Source organism: Sturnus vulgaris, chromosome 4, assembly GCF_052056855.1.
Source record: "Sturnus vulgaris isolate bStuVul1 chromosome 4, bStuVul1.hap1, whole genome shotgun sequence".
Classification (NCBI taxonomy): Eukaryota; Metazoa; Chordata; class Aves; order Passeriformes; family Sturnidae; genus Sturnus; species Sturnus vulgaris.
The window spans coordinates 43,249,130-43,266,305 of record NC_142246.1 but is presented as its reverse complement, the minus strand read 5'-3'; the positions used below and the strand labels follow the sequence as shown (position 1 = coordinate 43,266,305).

At 40.8% G+C, this 17,176-nt stretch overlaps 1 protein-coding gene across 2 annotated transcripts in view; it reads left to right on the top strand.

The window, feature by feature from the left end:
* Positions 1-3,572: 3,572 nt before the first annotated feature.
* Positions 3,573-17,176, top strand: part of MND1 (meiotic nuclear divisions 1) — a 35,965-nt gene continuing 22,361 nt past the window's right edge. The window contains exons 1-4 of one of the 2 annotated variants that reach the window (XM_088163690.1): positions 3,573-4,137; positions 5,751-5,816; positions 6,586-6,643; positions 7,736-7,884. In XM_088163690.1, the coding sequence (XP_088019816.1) occupies positions 4,123-4,137; positions 5,751-5,816; positions 6,586-6,643; positions 7,736-7,884 (288 nt within the window). In that variant the 5' untranslated portion in view covers positions 3,573-4,122. The remainder of the gene's footprint in view (positions 4,138-5,750; positions 5,817-6,585; positions 6,644-7,735; positions 7,885-17,176) is intronic. The other variant, XM_088163691.1, reaches the window with a different exon arrangement.

Below are 17,176 nucleotides of genomic sequence, written 5' to 3'. Positions count from 1 at the left end.
CATTATGCTCACTTCAGCAGCTCTGCCTAGCAAAGCTGTGGAAGCAGTAAGTTTTGGGGGTGGGCCAGCTAGCATTTCTCACCAAGGGTTTTTTATTCAAGGGTTAAATGTTTGTAGGGAGAACATCTGCTTACAGTCTAAAAGTTCATTTGACATGCTGTAGAGACTGGCCTGTATGAGATACTCATAGATCATACTGCTTCCTGATGTGTGGCCACAGCCCATCACAGATGCCTGCATCCCAGAGAAGTTGGTATCAACCCCTATGGGTGAGCATCTCCTTGTCCTCCATGCTTAAACTCTACTGCTGTCAGTAATACAGGTGCTGTGGGAGGCAGCCTCAGGAATCGAAAGGCTTGCTCTTACTCTTCTAGAAATAAACTGATCTGCTATTTGAAAGGAATGAGAAGGAGGTATCTTTACAAAAAACCTGTGGGCCTGATGGTAGATAAGGCCAGATACTATGAGGTGAACGAAACAATGGGGGAAAGCATAAATTACATAGGAATTCCACTAATTGACATGGACAATTGACTGTTACTCACTTAAGACTGTGCTAAATCTCTGGATTTAGAGAAAAAAAACAGACACAAAGAAAAAGAAAAATGGGAGGTGGGGAGTTATACATTAGAAGGGGTCTTAGGTATTAGGCATTTTGGGAAGTCTGTACATCTCAAGTACCTCAACCAATGGGGAAAGAGAGAGGGAAATGCAACCAGGAAATCAAGATAAAAAGGAGGCTGTGTCCCCTAAAAATTTGAGAGACCCTAGGGGAAATGTCCCATGGCCTCTCCCTTTATTTGAATAAAGTTGCAGGACTTCTCTGTTTCCTTTTTGGACATAAACCTCTGGTGTTTGTGGATTAATTTTCCTGACATATTCGACTTGAACTCTTACCTTCTGAAAAAACAGCTCACGTAATTAAGACTGTGCTATGGCACATACGTATGAAAGGAACAAAATGAAACTAGGGTAATTTTCATTCTCTACTGGCTAAGCTTTCTGCCACTATTGCTGTATGGTCCTTTCAAAACAGAATTTCTGATTGCAATTCAGCTACAGTCAATTGTAAGAGCAAAGTAAAGAAAGTACAAATTTCATCTCATCCAAGCATAATTACACTGACAAAGCATTGTATTTCCTCTAACTAAGGAATAGTGGAAAACTATTTTGACCAGCACTTAAAGATTTCAGTCAGACTCCTAGAATAGAAAATTTAGACCAATTTATTAAAGCTTAAAAAAATCACAGGAAAATGAGAACAATATTCTAACAGAAAGACACAGTTACAAGTCTCTTTTCCAATGTATTTCCATTGTCTTGTTTTTAGATCATAGCTTAAGACCAGCAGTTTTGTGAAATACCAAGTTTCGACATTCTGAAGCCCATTAAAAATACCAGGCCTTTATGTATTTCAGGAGTACTTCATTCCACTTCATTCAGTAATGGAAAACCACCCCTCAAATGACAAAGCATGAGATACACCGTGTGTTCCTCTTTTGTTTGGGACCTCTTTCACCCCATGGTCTTTCAATTAATTAGTTTGATCAGGTGCTGCAAAATGTGCCTAGTGTTAGGGAACCTCCTATTACAGGGCAAATTGGACCCGGTTATGTGGCTGTTGAGAGGAAAGCTAACGTTACAATTTGATGGGTGAAGGTATGGGTGTCTTTCAATAGGTCTTAATGTCTCTATTGACTTCGGGCAGCAGGTTTGTTACAGAGCCCAGACATCTTGGCTCCTGAAAGAGACAAGGGTCTGCCCAAGCCAGAGTTTCTAAGCTTTGAGGTAAAATAGTAGGTTCAAGGGGGGAATATGTGGTAGGCAGCTGGGGAAGGCTGTACCTTCTGAGAACCTCAGCCAATGGGGAAAGGAAGAGGGCAACTTGTGGCTTGGAGTTTAGGATAAAAGGAGGCTGTGCCCTCCAAAAACCCTGCAGGCATGTGCCCCAGTGGAGTCTCTCCCTTTATTTGAATAAAGTTGCAGGACTTCCCTGTCTCCTTTCTGGACATAGACCTCTGGCATTTGTGGATTTTCCTGACACTGTGAAAGAGCTTCAGGTCTGCCAGAGCACTTGGGGCAGCTGAGCCTGGCTGTCCCCAGGGGCCATGAGCAGAGAAAACCTGCTGAACCACCTTCCCCACCATTGCAAGAGCATGGTCTAATGTTTCAGATGTGACTGGGCTATCTGGGTTGCTGTGATCACATTCAACCTCTGTAACAAGGAACGTCTTCCAGCTGTGGTTCCAGGTGTGTGCTCCAGCCGGCTGGCTCTGTGTGGGGGTGACACCGGGGTGTTTGCTGCCAGTCTACTTTCACAAGTAATGGGTAGATGGGACCACTGCTGCCTCACAAGTACTGTACAGAAGACGCAAGGTACGTGCCCCAAGCCCACTTCAATATGAGTGTCCCTCTGAAAACCTTTCCTTCCTCTACTGCAGGCAGCATGTTCAGCTCTGACACCCACCCTGCCACTCACATGTCACTTAGAGAAAACCTGCACTGCAATGGGGACTTTGCAAACGTTGCAGCAACCATTTGCCTGGCAGCAGTAGAAAAAACAGTGTTCAGTTTTGTTCCAGGCTGTGAAGGAGCAGGAATGGGCCCAGACCCTTGGACTGCAGTGGTGAGGGTGGCAGGAGGAAAAGAACTGTGACAGGGAACATGGGGACATAGCCCCTTTGAGGGCTGGCCAAAGGAAATGGCAGGGAGACAGAATATGAGCCCTCAACAGCAGATGAGGGGGTGTACCAACAGATTTCATCCTGAGTTAGCAAGTTGAAAACATGATGCACATGAGAAAGAACAAAAAGTTTTGTATTAAAAATTTCTTTTCTAATTTCCATTTCATTTTTAGAAATACACTGGTGTGCACAATGATGAATGGGATCATGGGCTGTATGGAAAAGAACCTCAGGTTTCAGGAAAGGGGTCACCTTGCAAAAGGCATTGAAAATCTTTACATGAACTGCCTGAACACCTCAGCTTGCACGTTTTCATTTGCTTGAATTTAAACTCTTGATTTAGTGTGGCAGATATGAAGCCACAGCTGCTGCAGATGCAGGAAAGTGATTTACAACACAAATAATAATCAAAACAAGCTGTCAGTAATTAAAGTTGCTAGAACAGTCATCATAACAACTGTTTCAAGCAACACCAGATGTGGCCAGGCCCTTCCCTTCCATGGACAGAGAAGGCTTTATTTTTCCACGTCCCGTGACTCATGTTACAGGCCAGGCGTACAATACACGTCGCGTTAGACCACGATTAACATGTTCTTTTTGTGCCCTCAGTTTTATTATACGGCACCACCGGGCTGGTAAAAAAACCGACAAAAACCTAACAACGAAAAACTCCTAACCAAAACAAACAAGCAAATTAAAAACAAACAAACAAAAACCGCACGCACGTTCGCGGTGGCCGAAGCCGCCAAGTCTCGCGCGCCCGCCCTGCTCTCGCCGCCGTGAGGGCGGTGAGGGCCGCGCGCCGCGGGCAGTGGGGCGGGCCGCGGCGGGGCGGGCGGCAGGCGGCGCTGCGCACGCGACTGGTTCTTCCCGCCCGGTGGCGCCGGCATCAAACCGCGTCGCCCACCCGCGATATGGTAAGCTGGGCTGCTCGCTCTCCGCCTCCTCCCGCTTTCCTTCCCGGGCTCCCGTAAAGGCTGCGGGGCTGCAGGGGGAGCCGCGACCGCGGTGATGGCGGGTGATGGCCGCCCGCGCCTCGCTGTCCTTCCGCTTCGGTGTCTCTGAGGGGAGCAGGGCTCTCGCTCCGAGGAGGCCCCACGGTGCCAGTTCTGGGGGTGAAGCGTCAGCGCGGCGTGGGCCGTACCTTTGGATTGTTGTAGAGCGATGTAAATGAGCCGGCACCTGGAGAAGCAGACATAGTCCCGTGGTTGTGGCTCGAGGTGGGCACAGCAGTGCCTGCTGCTTGGCTCTGAGACACGGGAGCCTAGGTGAGGCTAGACTGAGCCTCTGGCTGCAGCTGTGTGGACGTGGGAGCAGGCAGAGCGAATCGCAGGTGTGCTCGAGTGTGATCACAACATCGCATTTTTACGTCTGCCTGAGGTAGCGGGAGCGCCAGCGAAATGGATATTCATGGTGTGGTTAATATTTGCGGTGAGGAATGTCTGCCAGTGAGGTAGGAGGGAGAAATTAACTTGAAAGTTAATAACGTTCATCGAGACTGCTCTTGGCTTCGTTGTTTTGCTCTGTTTGCTGGAGTAGCGGTGTGAAACTTGGCGTCCGAAGGGCGTAGCTACAAGCACGTGCTTCCAGAAACGCCGCTTAAGATTCCTCGTCGTGCGCTTACGCATTTTGTTCCTGCTGCTGCTGCTGCTGCTGCTGCTGACGGTGTCAGGGCTTTAGGAGAAGGCAGGAGATGGAAGTTAAATCCGTCGGCTTTCTGTTCATGCTCCTTCTTGAACATTCATAGGAGCTCCAGGTTCTAATCCTGCAATGTACTGACATCGCAGGAGACAGCAGTGCTGACCTAGGGTATCGCTGGCTAAAAGAGGAGAGAGGGGGCCTAAAAAAGCAGTAATGATGCACTTTGTTAAATATAATACTGAATTGCTTCTGTTCCTGGCTCTGTATTACTGCGGCTGCATAAGCTAGCTTTTACATTTGTTCTTTAAAATTAGATTAGTCTGGCCAATTTGCTCTTGATGTATGTTTTAAGTATTGTGTGCTGCCTGATCGTGTTCTTTTTTAAGAACGAAGCACCTATTCAAAGGTAAAAATGATGTTGACTCCTTTCTGTTAGAAACTTGGAAACATAACCATGTCTTTCTCAAAGTATCTTGTAATTAGACTACCCACTTCCACTGACTTACGGGCAACAATATGCCTTTTTTTTTGTTGTTTCTGCCAACATCTTCTTTGGCCCTTTCTGTCCCTCTTTCCCTATTTTGTAGCTGCGCAGTGTGTGAATCAGGGAGTAGGGCAAGGGGGAACTGCGGATTCACATTGTGGCTGCTGCTTTTGGGTTGTTGATGCTAAATGCTCTTTGATAAATGCTATTAATAAAACTCCAATTCTCTGTGAAATATTTTATATCCTAATTTTATAAGAGGCATATCAAAATAGCATCTCTGAAAGTGATCAGAGGAGACTGTTTCTCAGTTTTGTATTGCTGGTAGCAGTTTGTGAATTGCCATTTCTGCCTTTTCTTTGTAGTTCAACCCAAGTTATTTAATGCTTGGTCACACAACCAGAGAGAAAAGAAATAAAAGCAGCAACGTTTTTAAAACCTTGAAATCATAAAGTTGGTTAAGACCTTTGAAGAAAGACATATCTTGAAATGTTCTCTATCTCCTTAGAAAAATCTGAACGGCCTACAACTCAAACTACTGTCTGTATATCACAACGTAGAAAGCAATTCTGAAAAAAAAACCAACAACAAACCAAACAGAATGTACTCCTTGTCTTTGTAAAGGTTATTAAACATTTTTGTGAGCTTGGTATAAATACATATTTTGGGATTGGTATGTGTCAAGGAGCATTGAGGCTGGAGTATATAAATGGCTGTCTCTGAACTTAAAGGTAAGTCATGCCATTTGATAGATGAGCTTAGTGTAGCAATTATTTGCAAATAAAGAGTTTATCCGAAAGTCTAGGCTTAGCGGTAAGGTATTTTAAAGGATGGCAAATATAACTTACAGGTAAATTGATTTGAATTCTGAGCAGATACTAGTTATTCAGATGGATGAATGGCTTGGTTGGTTTGTTTGTTTGTTTTTTTCCCTGTTCTAGTCCAAGAAAAAGGGTCTGAATTTTGAAGAGAAGAGGGTCCGCATGATGGAGATCTTTTTTGAAACAGTAAGTAACTTGTAATTGTCCTGCATTTACATTGATGGGAAAACAGGTCCTAAAAGGAGCTTAACTGTAGATGCAGCTGAACTCTATATCCTGGCATGCATTTCACTGATGCCCTGTGACATCAGGGTATAAATTACAGGGGCAGAATTTCATTTATTTAACTTCTGATCAGGTGGCTCATCTCCTGGTGGAGCCAAGGACTGAGGATGCACAGGTAGTGTTAAATTCTTTGTGTGCTACTTATGCACATGTCATTTTGTGTCTGTTACCGTAAGAGAGGACAGCAGGAAATTAGGAAGTATCTCACTGCATTTTATGGGAGGAGGAAGAAATCTGAGCTTTAGAAAAACTGACAGCAGAGTTGGAAAGGGTCCCTGGGGAGAAGAAATCTGGAGATGCAAAAGTTGAGCTACAGTGGTATTGGTGGCACATGTAATACACCATGTTTTACCTTTTAGAAAAAATACTGTGATGCTTGAGTACTTGAGCAGTGTGCAACTGTGCTGACAGTCTAACCTGGGCTTTAAGGACTTTATAGTCTAATTTGAGATGACCAAAGGAAAGAGCAGGGCTTGTTACAATAATAGTGGTTTTCTTACTTAATTATCAGAATGTTCCAGTTCTATTGAGGAATATACAGGCTATTTCCCTCACAAAACCAAAACATACAATGCATTTCCTACTTGCTTTTGTTGGCATTGATTTAGTGTAAAAAACCGCAGGCTTAGATGATGCTTTGGAACTGAAGTGTCTTTTATGTTTTGCACAGAAAGATGTCTTTCAGTTGAAGGATCTAGAGAAGATTGCTCCAAAAGAAAAAGGGATTAGTAAGTGTTTATAAAAGCTATTTCTCTTGAGCAAGTAATCATTTTTGGGACGGGTCCTAGAGTGTAAATTTTCCTGGCTGCAATCTTAGGTTTGTGATTTTAAGAACAGAAAATGCAGCTAGAATGGGTGACTGGTCAGTGGCAGGGCTGTAGTGTTAAAAGTGATGTGGGATGAGGGCTTGCTTAGGCTCTGAATTGCAGTGACTTTCAGCTGACCTGGAACAGAGACTAGACAGAGCAAAAGGAATAAAATAGGTATTTATTGAAAGGATACACCTTGGGCAGTGCAAGAGCCCGGCTGGGGCTACACCCAGGTCAAATCCAAGATGGAACCCGGTCACAAGTTTTTACACTTTTGTAAGTTTTGATTCATCTACATATTGGGATCAATTGTCCAACCACAGTCTCAGCCCCCTGGCTTGCCCCCTTCCCTTCGCTGTTGTTTATGCTTTTTGGGTAATTGTTGTCCTTGATCCTCTAGCTAGGAAGGAATTGTTTTTTCTAATTACCCTGTGATAATACCTAATACGAAGTTTCAGAATTACACACCAAGCAGCAGAGAATCTGCAAAATAAAAGCTAAAACCCAAGGCATCATTGCATTGGAAGTGAATAAAATCAAAATCAGAATCTGTCCTGAGTCTGTAGACAGATGGCTCTAGTGCCTCTGCTGCTAAGAAATACTTTGTTAAACATTACAAAGTGAAATGTAATTATACTCCCAATCAAGAAACTTAAACAAGTTAATCCAAGCTAGAATTAAGATTGCAAGACAACTTCTCAGATACCTCTCATGGGTTTGTTTTGATGTTGTAGTGTAGCATGCATATATTTTGTGCAATACTCATAAGCAGTGTTTTGTGAACATCTCGTAGCAGATGTGCAGAATAGCAGTGTTTAGGAGCAAACTGCTGGTTTCAGAGAGATTCATCCCTTCAGGTGAAGCTTTGGGCATGTTGTCCTTGTGAAATCTTCCAGCTAGCAGACACTGGAGGAAAATACAGACAATTGCAGATGGTGGCTTGTGGTATTAATAATTCTCCATTAGTCCAGCTGCTATGCAGTTCTAATTTTACATTTTTGCTTTTATTAGCCTCGATGTCAGTGAAAGAGATACTGCAAAGCCTTGTTGATGATGGCATGGTGGACACTGATAGAATTGGAACTTCCAATTATTTCTGGGCTTTTCCCAGTAAAGCTCTTCATGCCAGGAAGCGTAAATTGGACGAGTTAGAGTCTCAGGTAAATCTCTTCTATGAAAAATACTCGTTTCTCTGAATGGGTTTGCTTTTTCCTATACTCCCTTGTCATTCTTGTTTATATCTCTCATGTGTCCAAATGTACATGTCCACACACAGAGATTTTACTATGTAATTTATCTGTCATTCATGGTAGGGCATTGGTATTATCTTACTGTTACGTCAGGAAAACTCTGGAGGTTCTTGTTGGAGCTTGAGAAAACTTTTTGTCTACTTGCTGCTGAAAGCATGTTAGTCATAATGCAAAGTATCATTTAAGGACCAAAGGTAGCATGTTTTTGCATCTTTTATATAATATAGGCCATCATGTGGTAATAACCTAAAAGTGATGAAAGCTGGAAGGCATAACCTGAGTAATTGAGGCAGTGATTTCTACTTAGCCATTGTGTTTTCATCTACTTTTATTGGTGACTTAATTTATGAGTGCTTCTGTAATCCTATACTGCACTTTTAGCAGGAGAGAAGAGCAAATTGGTCATGAATCACAGAATCAAGGAATGGTTGGGATTGGAAGGGAGACCTGCTGAAGCAAGTTCATCAGGAGCAGGTTGCGCATGATCACGTCCAGTTGGATCTGAGTATCTCCAGAGATGGAGAATTTGAACTGGGTACATCCTGCTCACATTTGCTAGCTAGTTTAAAAAAAAAAAAAAAAGCCCCAACAACCCTCTCTGGCCAGGAATGAACTTGCTGAAATCAAGTGACTTCATATGTATTAAATTGTTTGTGCTAATGGGCATCGAAATAGGAAAAGTGAAAGAATGTATTTTAGTAAAAAAGGAATGCTGTATTAGTAAATGCTTATGTTAGGAATGCACATTGTTTTGAAAAGAGTTAATGTAAAAAAGTGTTCATATTGTGAGTAATCTGGCTTGAAGCCTCCCGAAGATATTTGACAACATGAGTAAACAGAACCTTCTTTGTTTAGAACTCGCACACAAAGAAATTTAGAGTTTTAACCATCAGAAAGTTCTTTCAAGATGCAGCTTGATTTATTTCTGTCCTTTTAGATATGTTTTTCCTCCTTAAATACTGTGATGGAAGGTTGCTGAATAAATCCGCTTGAGACCACTGACTGAAGCTCAGGAAACTTCTACTGTCCCTATTGTTCCAGTGTGAGCAGCCTCCTCCTTCATTCAATTGACTCACTCATTTGTTGGGGTATTTCCACATGGTTTGGAGGTTGATTCTGGACTGCAGTTAAGTACAAGCCTGGAGATGACAGATGTGCAGTGAGGGGTAGCAGGCCTGATGATGCTTGGAGCTGGATAAGTTTTGTGCCCCGGATGGAGCTTTGCATCCGCAGGGAGAGCCTGTGGGACCTAGTTCTGCACGCAAGCTTTTGGCATTGATTTTTAGAAATGTCCTCAGCAGATGGTACAGCATCAGTTCTTAGCAGAGCTTCTCACACACCTCAGATCTCTTGAAGTTTTCAGCTTCTGAAGGTTCTGTGTGCAGGATCTCACTGTTTGAGGTTTTTTTGCCTCAGTAATGATGAGCTATTCCCAGAGGTACATATGCTTTGGAATCCATGGCTTAATGCTTTTGATAGAATAGTTTGTTTTTTGGGGTGTATTCAGTGCTTTTGAAAATTCTTTGTCTATTTATTGAAAAAAAGGACTTTCAGGCATAAAATGTCTTAAAGTTTATCATGATCTTAAGCATTGCTGTAATACATTTGGAAAGCTTAGCACTATCTTTTTCATATATATTTTATTAATTTTAGGGAGTAGATAGCATGGTTAAAGAATTGCCCCCCAAGCCAGAGAAGTACCTTAGAATGTTTGCAAATAATATGTGTGACTTACGTTAGGAACTACTTGTTTAGACATTTTTCTCATTCATTAGTTTAGACATTTGTATGCTTACAATTTAATTTTATTAGGTTGCAGAAAATGTAATAAATTGTTCCTTTCCAGGAAAAATAAAATTCTGATTGAAGAGGTCTTTCTTTTAATGCTCATTATAAGGCCTTGAGCAATGTGGTCTAGTGGGAATGTCCCTGCCCATGGCAGTGAGAGTTGGGACTGGATGGTCTTTAAGAACCCTTCCAACCCTTAACATTCTATTATTCTGTAATATGTAGGCAAGATCCCAGTGTGTTGACTAAGCTATTAGAGCAGTCTTACCATATGCATGCTGGGCATCTTTTTTTCCCCTCTTATTTGAGGACATGTCATTTCGCTTTCTATTTATTTATTTATTTACTTAGTTATTCTTCCTTGGATTGCCCTGACCATTTTGATAGTCTGCAACCCCCGTGAGCTGGATGATTCCATTCTGTGCTGGCTCACTTTTTTTTCCCTCTTGCATAGTAATTATAGAGACAATTAGTGACCTCTCCCATCTTCAGCCTCCTGGCTTCCACTGATGTGTAGGTTTTATTTGAACTGAAGGACTAGACTTAAAAAGCGATGGTCTACTGCAGAGGTGGTATGGTATGACTAATGCACTTCAAACCATCTAGGGGGAGCTGTAGTAATAAGGGCAAGAGGATGAGAATTTGCATTATTTAAGCATTGTGAATATGTTGATTATATCTATACCTGTTTGTTCATTGATCCTGTAAGGCTTATTCCCTCTATTAGTCTCCTGGAAAATGCTAATAAAATGTTATTGGAATAGTCCATGATTTTTGTTACCTCTGCATCTTACACTTGAAAAATGGTGATATCTTAAATTGAGTCTGCATTTACTAAGTCCTAAAATGTCCATTAGAGAAGACTCTTGTAATTCTGTAATCAATTAGAGCCTTCTGGAATTATGTTTTATGGCATGCTATAAAGCCCTGGAGAGTATGCTTAGTTACTGCTGCTATGGCAGATTTCTAAAAAATACAGTGCTCTGGAGGCTTCTGTTGGAATTAAGCAACTTCATAATTTGCTGTTCGTTAGCTGAATTTCATGCTTTTCCTTTTATTTGCTGTTAATACGTAACTAGCTTGATGGCAACTGTGAAGTGTAGGTATTCCTTTCCTTCCTTCTTGATGAGCATAAGGTAAAATTGGCATGATTTAAGAGCAATTTCAAAACTGTCTCTGTAATAACTAAAGATTTTAATGTAGGTTTGAAAGAAGATTCCTACTATACTAAATAGTAAAGAATATATCAATATTAACTCTAATATAATGCAGGAAAACCACTAGGTTTTTCAGACAGGATTATATGTGATGCTGAATTTTTTAGGTAATATCATCACACAGTTACCTTTTTGAAGTTATTTGCATTCTAGTTGCTGGCTCCACTCGTGGTATTGCAGTGAAATTGTTAATCTGAAATTAAAAGAAACTGGAAATACAAACAGGGCTCTCACTGCAGAAGCCCAGTCAGGTCTGTCAGAGACATAGCCCTGCGCTTCTCCCTGTGTCCCATGGTTAGCATGGCAGGTGGGAATGACTGTTCAGCAGATCAGCAGAAAACCAGCATCCCAAGAAACTTTAAAGGCTTAAATGTTCTGTGCAGTTTGGAAGTTTGCCTATACTGTAAGGCCAGGAGCTTCCAGCCTGGTGATAGGCAGCCAATACTACTTTCAAATCTGGATTTGATGGAGACAGTGAGTTGTAATTATGTTTAATTTGAACTTTGACTTTCATCTTAAAATCTTGTAATTCAATTAATGTAGCATATTTTAATTTAGAAAAGTAGCATGCGTGCAGAAATAAAAACTACCAGCAAGCAATTATAGAAGTCTCACTTCATAGAATTTTCCTCTTCTGAAAGGAATAAAATTAAAAACAAAAAGAACAACAAAACAAAAAAAGCACCAAAAAACCAAAACAAAACAAAAACCCGAAAAAAACAGAGTATAAAACCAAAATGTGTTATTTTGATGCAGGGAGGCCTTAGAGGAAAAGGTCTTTCTTGTCATAGCCAAACAGCTCATTATTCTTGAACACGTGGTAATTCCATGAAAGACTCTTCTTTGTATCAGAAATTGGAGATGACTCGGTGATCTGTCTAAGCATTACTTAAAACTTATAAAATTGGCATGAAGAGTGAGTATGTAAAACTGCTGTCAAAACTCTGAAATTTGATGGATGTATTTTACTGAGGTTTTTTTATTTTGCTGATAATATCTCAGTGTAGAATTTGGACATTTCTAAAAGTCTGTGGAATAAAGTTTGATTTGATTTTTAAAGTCTTTGAGCAGAACGTGAGCTTGGGGAATATTGGATGAATATTGTGTTTTAACTTCTGCCTGTGTCTACTTAGTCCCTGAAGACATTGTCAGGCATGGTCCTGCTGCTTAGGATAGCAATCTTTATAAACCCTTTAGGGAAAAATTAAAATTTCTCTCTGTTCTTTCCCTCTCTTTCCAAGGGAAGATAACTTTCTGTGGTCTTCCTGCCTTGAACAGACCTGTTTACTACCTTGGACTTTGTAGGTTTATTAAATACCCTAATATGCAGTAACAAGCATATTCTTCATGTCCAGGTATGAAAATTTTCTGTAGTTCTGTCAGTATGTGAATGTCTTTTGAAGTTCTTTCAGCTTTTCTTATTTGATTGCCCGCATTTGTGAAACAGCGTTAAATGAGGTGTTTCAGCTGTTTTTTTGTTGGTTTGGGGTTTTTTTAATTCAATTGGGGTGTACTTGGTATTTGTATCTGAGTTGACAGCCATCTGTCCCTCAGGTCGTGCCAATTACGCCAACTTTGAAAACAGGCACAGAAATTCAATTATTTCATTGACCCTGCACAGCTGTTTATTTCACCTTTTGTCTTTTAAGGAGGCTGGCTCGAGCAGTTATTTTTTATTGTGCAACCACTATTTATCAAATGGTGTTGTAAATGAACGAAGCAAAACCAAAAGCTCTTGACAAGACATTTGCTCTAAATTATCTTAATTATTATGGCAAATCTAAAAATATGGAAAATAATTAAATTAGAATACTTCTAATGTAGAGGGATTTGCTCTATAGTAATATTTTAAAAATAATTGCAGGTAACCAGATCAGGTTTGTACATGGATGGGTGAAGGGTCCAGTGGAGGGAGGATTTCTCTTTTTTTTTTTTTTTTTTTTTCTGAATACCCTGCATTTTATTTGCCAAAAAAGGACTCATATTCAACGTGGCCTGAGAACAGAGCCATGCCTAATTTACTGTATGATATTCTGTGTAGTGCTTTGTCAGACAGTTGTATGGAGAGTCAGATATTTTTTCAGTTTAGACCCTGGAAAAAAGACCTTTCACTTACTTAGCATGAGTGTCTGATACTTTTTTTAAATCACTGACATATTAGAGTGCTAAACTAAAAATTTCACACTTGTTATCTCTTCAGTACCTCTTTAAAAAGACAGAACTTACACATTGGCAGGATTAGTAGTATGATGTTTTGGAGCAAGTTTATTTACTTAAAATAATCGGTATACTATCCTTTGATTTTGAATAGCAAATATAATGTCTTATGGGGGAGGGGAATGTATTCAGCTCTATGCTGATGAGCATGATGAGGGAATCAAGAGCTGATGGGTCAGGATAAAAGGGCAGAGTAGGAAGAGCGACTGTGTTGTGGGTATGTGCTATGGGAACCAGGCTCTGCAGGGAAGAGGGTCCAGGAGACTTGGTGAATGATCAAGGCTCATTTCCTCCAGCCTCAAGAATGATGCATCCCAGTGAGGAAGAAGTCAGTCCAAGGGAACAAGAAGCTGCCATAGATTAATAAAGAACTGCTGTTGTTACTCAAGTAAAAGTGTGCAAAGTTCCCAGGAGACAGAAGCAAGGCCAGGCCACTTGGAGTGAGTATTGAGAGATGATCAGAATTAGAAATGAGACTTGAAAGACCAAGTCCTATCTAAAATTACATCTGACGACCTTCTGAAATTCGATGTGAACAAATGCAGGTTCCTGTACTCAGGTAGAAAAAACATCATGCACCAGCACAGCCTAGGGGCCAACCTGCTGGAAAGCAACTCAGCTGAGAAGGACCCGGAGAACTTAGTGGACAGCAAGCTGTCCCTGAGCCAGCAGTGTGCTCTGGTGCAAAAGAAGGCCAGTGATATCCTGGGGGTGCATTAGAAAGAGCAGGTTGAAGGAGGTGATCCTGTCCCTCTTCTACTCAGTTCTGGTGAGGCCACATTTGAAGTTCTGTGTCCGGTTCTGGGTTCCACAGTACAAGAGAGACTTGGAGCTCCTGGAGGGGACCAGTGAGGAGCTACTAAGTTGGTCAAGGGTCTGGAGAATATCTCTTATGATGAAAGGCTGCAGGAGCCAGGCTTGTTCAGCCTCAAGAAGAGGCGACTGAGAGGGGACCTCCTTAATGTGTATAAATATCTGAAGGGTGGTTATCAAGAGGTTGGATTGAAGCTCTTTTTGGTGGTGCAAAGCAATAGGACAAGGGGCAGTGGGCAGAAACTGATGCACAGGAAATTCTACCTGAATATGAGGAAGAATGTCACTGTACATGTTACCAAGCACCAGCACAAGTTGCCCAGAGGGGTTGTGAAGCCTCTCTCACTGGAGATATTCAAGAACAATCTGGACACAATCCTGTGCAATGTGCTCTAGGACAATCCTGCTTGAGCAGGGAGGTTGGACCAGATGATCCACTGTAGTCCCTTCCAACCTAACCAATTCTGTGATCCTTTTTCTCCAGAAAATCAAGTTTATTCCCTATCTTCCCTCAAAGTTTTTGAATTAACTCTTTCAAAGATTGCATTAAAATATTTTTATGGTAAAATTTATATTGTGCTTAAAGAGAATACAGTTCTTGAACATTTTTCCAATATACCTATATTGCAGTATTTTTTTAAAAAAAAAGTTCTTATGACTACAGAAATATGGTGGACCCTAACTCTTCCATTCTCTTTTTCTACAGTCTGTTTTCCTTCCATTTTATGAAGTTCTCTTGCTGAAAAAATCTTGTTTCTTTTTCAGTTTATGAGTTAAGAGTTCTTGCTCTATCTTGCTTTGATCTCTACTCTTGTTTTTGCCTGTATTTCTTGAACTATTGCAGTCTCTTAGTTGCTCCTTCTAAGTCCCACCAAATACAAATCTCTACTTCATATTGCTGAAATGACTTAGACTGACTCAGGGTAAGACCTTGCATGCTGCTTTCTCTTCCTTTCAAAAATGTTAAAAGATAAAAAAAAAGATCTTAATTGTATCTATGTAGTGAGTGTATGTTTGCAGTTTGTGCCTCATTAACAGTTTATCACATCCCTGACTGAAGTTTCAGTGGACCTGGTGGCTGCTCCTACTGTAGTTCAGTTCACTGTATGGGTTATATGGAGAAATGGCATTTCATGAGTGATATGTGACATCCCAAGATCAGAGCGGAAGCCATTGTACTCTAGGTCACAGGAGGGCTCTCCACGCTGCTGTGACCATAATTAGCTGGCTGCAAAGTTTGCTTATGTGTATTTGGAAGCCCTGAGAAGCATGGATTTGTGACTGTGTATGTAAAAGAAGTAGCTGTATCCTTGCTTAGTGTAATACTTCAGAAAGCAGTTCTGCACTTCAGTGTGCTGCCCTTCGGAATTTTCCTTCCTCTTTAAGTTTTAGTCAACAGTAATTGTTGAGTGATTTCTTTTAGTAATGTTCTGGGCCTTTCTTTTAACACAAAAGTCTGTTTTCAATGTTTTTAGATTGTTCTTTGGCTGTTGATCTTTGCGTTTTTTCTCTCTACATATTATTGGTCTGTTTTTTAGCTTCAATTTTTTGTTATCTTTCTTAAAAATCTAGAGAAATGCTTTGAGGTACTTTTTCTCCATATCTTCTGTCAATTCCACTGAAGTTTTTCAGTAGTGAATTACTTTTCACATAGAAAAGAAATACATCTCTCTACTGCTTAATGTTACCCTAAACCTCTTGAACTGCTTTTGTTTAAGCCAAAAACAAATTAGCCTTGCCTTTAGCCTGAAACAAAGGACAGTGAGCTTCAAACCCAAAGCAAATAACTTTGCAAGTCAGAAATAATTAAAAAATTAATGCCTTAATTCTTCTCTGGTGCCACAGTGAGTGGTGCTTACAAGAGCAATAGTTTTTAATGCCATTTTTGGTTGAGTGTTTGGCTGAAAGAAAACCAAACAGATGATACTTCAGATCGTAATGATAGTGGGCTAACAGCTGTGAGCCCTCTTGGTGGTTAGCATGTGCAATGTTGGCTTGATTCTTGTCCAGTGAACATATTCAGGGGCTGGGTTGGAATGGCTTATACTAGGTTTATTGATATTTTAATATGCTGGTGAGACAAGCTACGTGTTTGGTGGGATACTGGTGGTTAGAGTGGTTAAAAACAGAGAATCACAAGACATAGGAGCAACAAAAACTTTTGCTTGAGAAAAAATAAGGTTGTTTTTTATTCTAGCATAAAAGTCAATCAGGCAGGTTTTGAAAAGGAATGGAACTGAAACCTGCTGCTGTTGTTCATTAAACATTCTTCTTCCAAATATTCCAATCAGTGGCTTACTGAAGTGGAGCCTTTATAGTAATGCATTCATACTAGATTATAAATTATGTGTGTACATCTAATCTGTGTTTGTTGATACGAACCTGACCCCAAGTTCTGTGATGGAACTGGTGGTTATCATCACTAGCACTTTGCATACCCAAACTACTTCACACATGTGACACCTCTGAAGAGTAGGAAAAGTCATCCCTTTGGGGGACTTTGGATTGAATTAATGTCTAGGGCTAGTGGCCATTTAATTGATCACACTGGTCTATAAAACTAAAGAAATTGTTCCCCAGCTCTCCTGTTTTATAGATGCTAGTTACTTTGTTAAACTGTCTTCTTGCAGGCTCCCAGTGTGTTTCGAAAACATGAAAATGCTCTTGTAGAGAACATTTTTAACTTCTTAATTTTGAATTATTGAATCTCCTCTCCCTTTCCTTTTCCCTAGATGAACTTTTTGCTACTTTCTTACACCTTGCTTAATTATGTGCTGATTCAGAGCAGTCAGATTGGAGACAGAAAATTTTGTATTGGAGTAGAATCTCTACTTCTTCTCCACACCTGGTCAGTTACACTTGTGGCAGAAGGATGTTCTGGTGTCAGCCCAGACATCTCTCTCCAGAAATATAGAAGGGAATAGAAGGGACTTAGTATCTTTATCTCTGGACCAGTCTGCTGTTGGCAGGAGTCAGATTTCTGAGAGTGGTTAATGTTCCTTAAGAAATTGTTTGCCAGTTCTCTTGAAAAATGTCCCCAAGGTTGCTCCAAGGATTCAATTTGCTACTGTGCTTCTTTGCATCAGGTTTTTCTACAGCTGATGAATGGGAAAGTAGGTCACTGTATTTGTCATGTGGTCCTCTGCTATCATATGCACAATATTTGC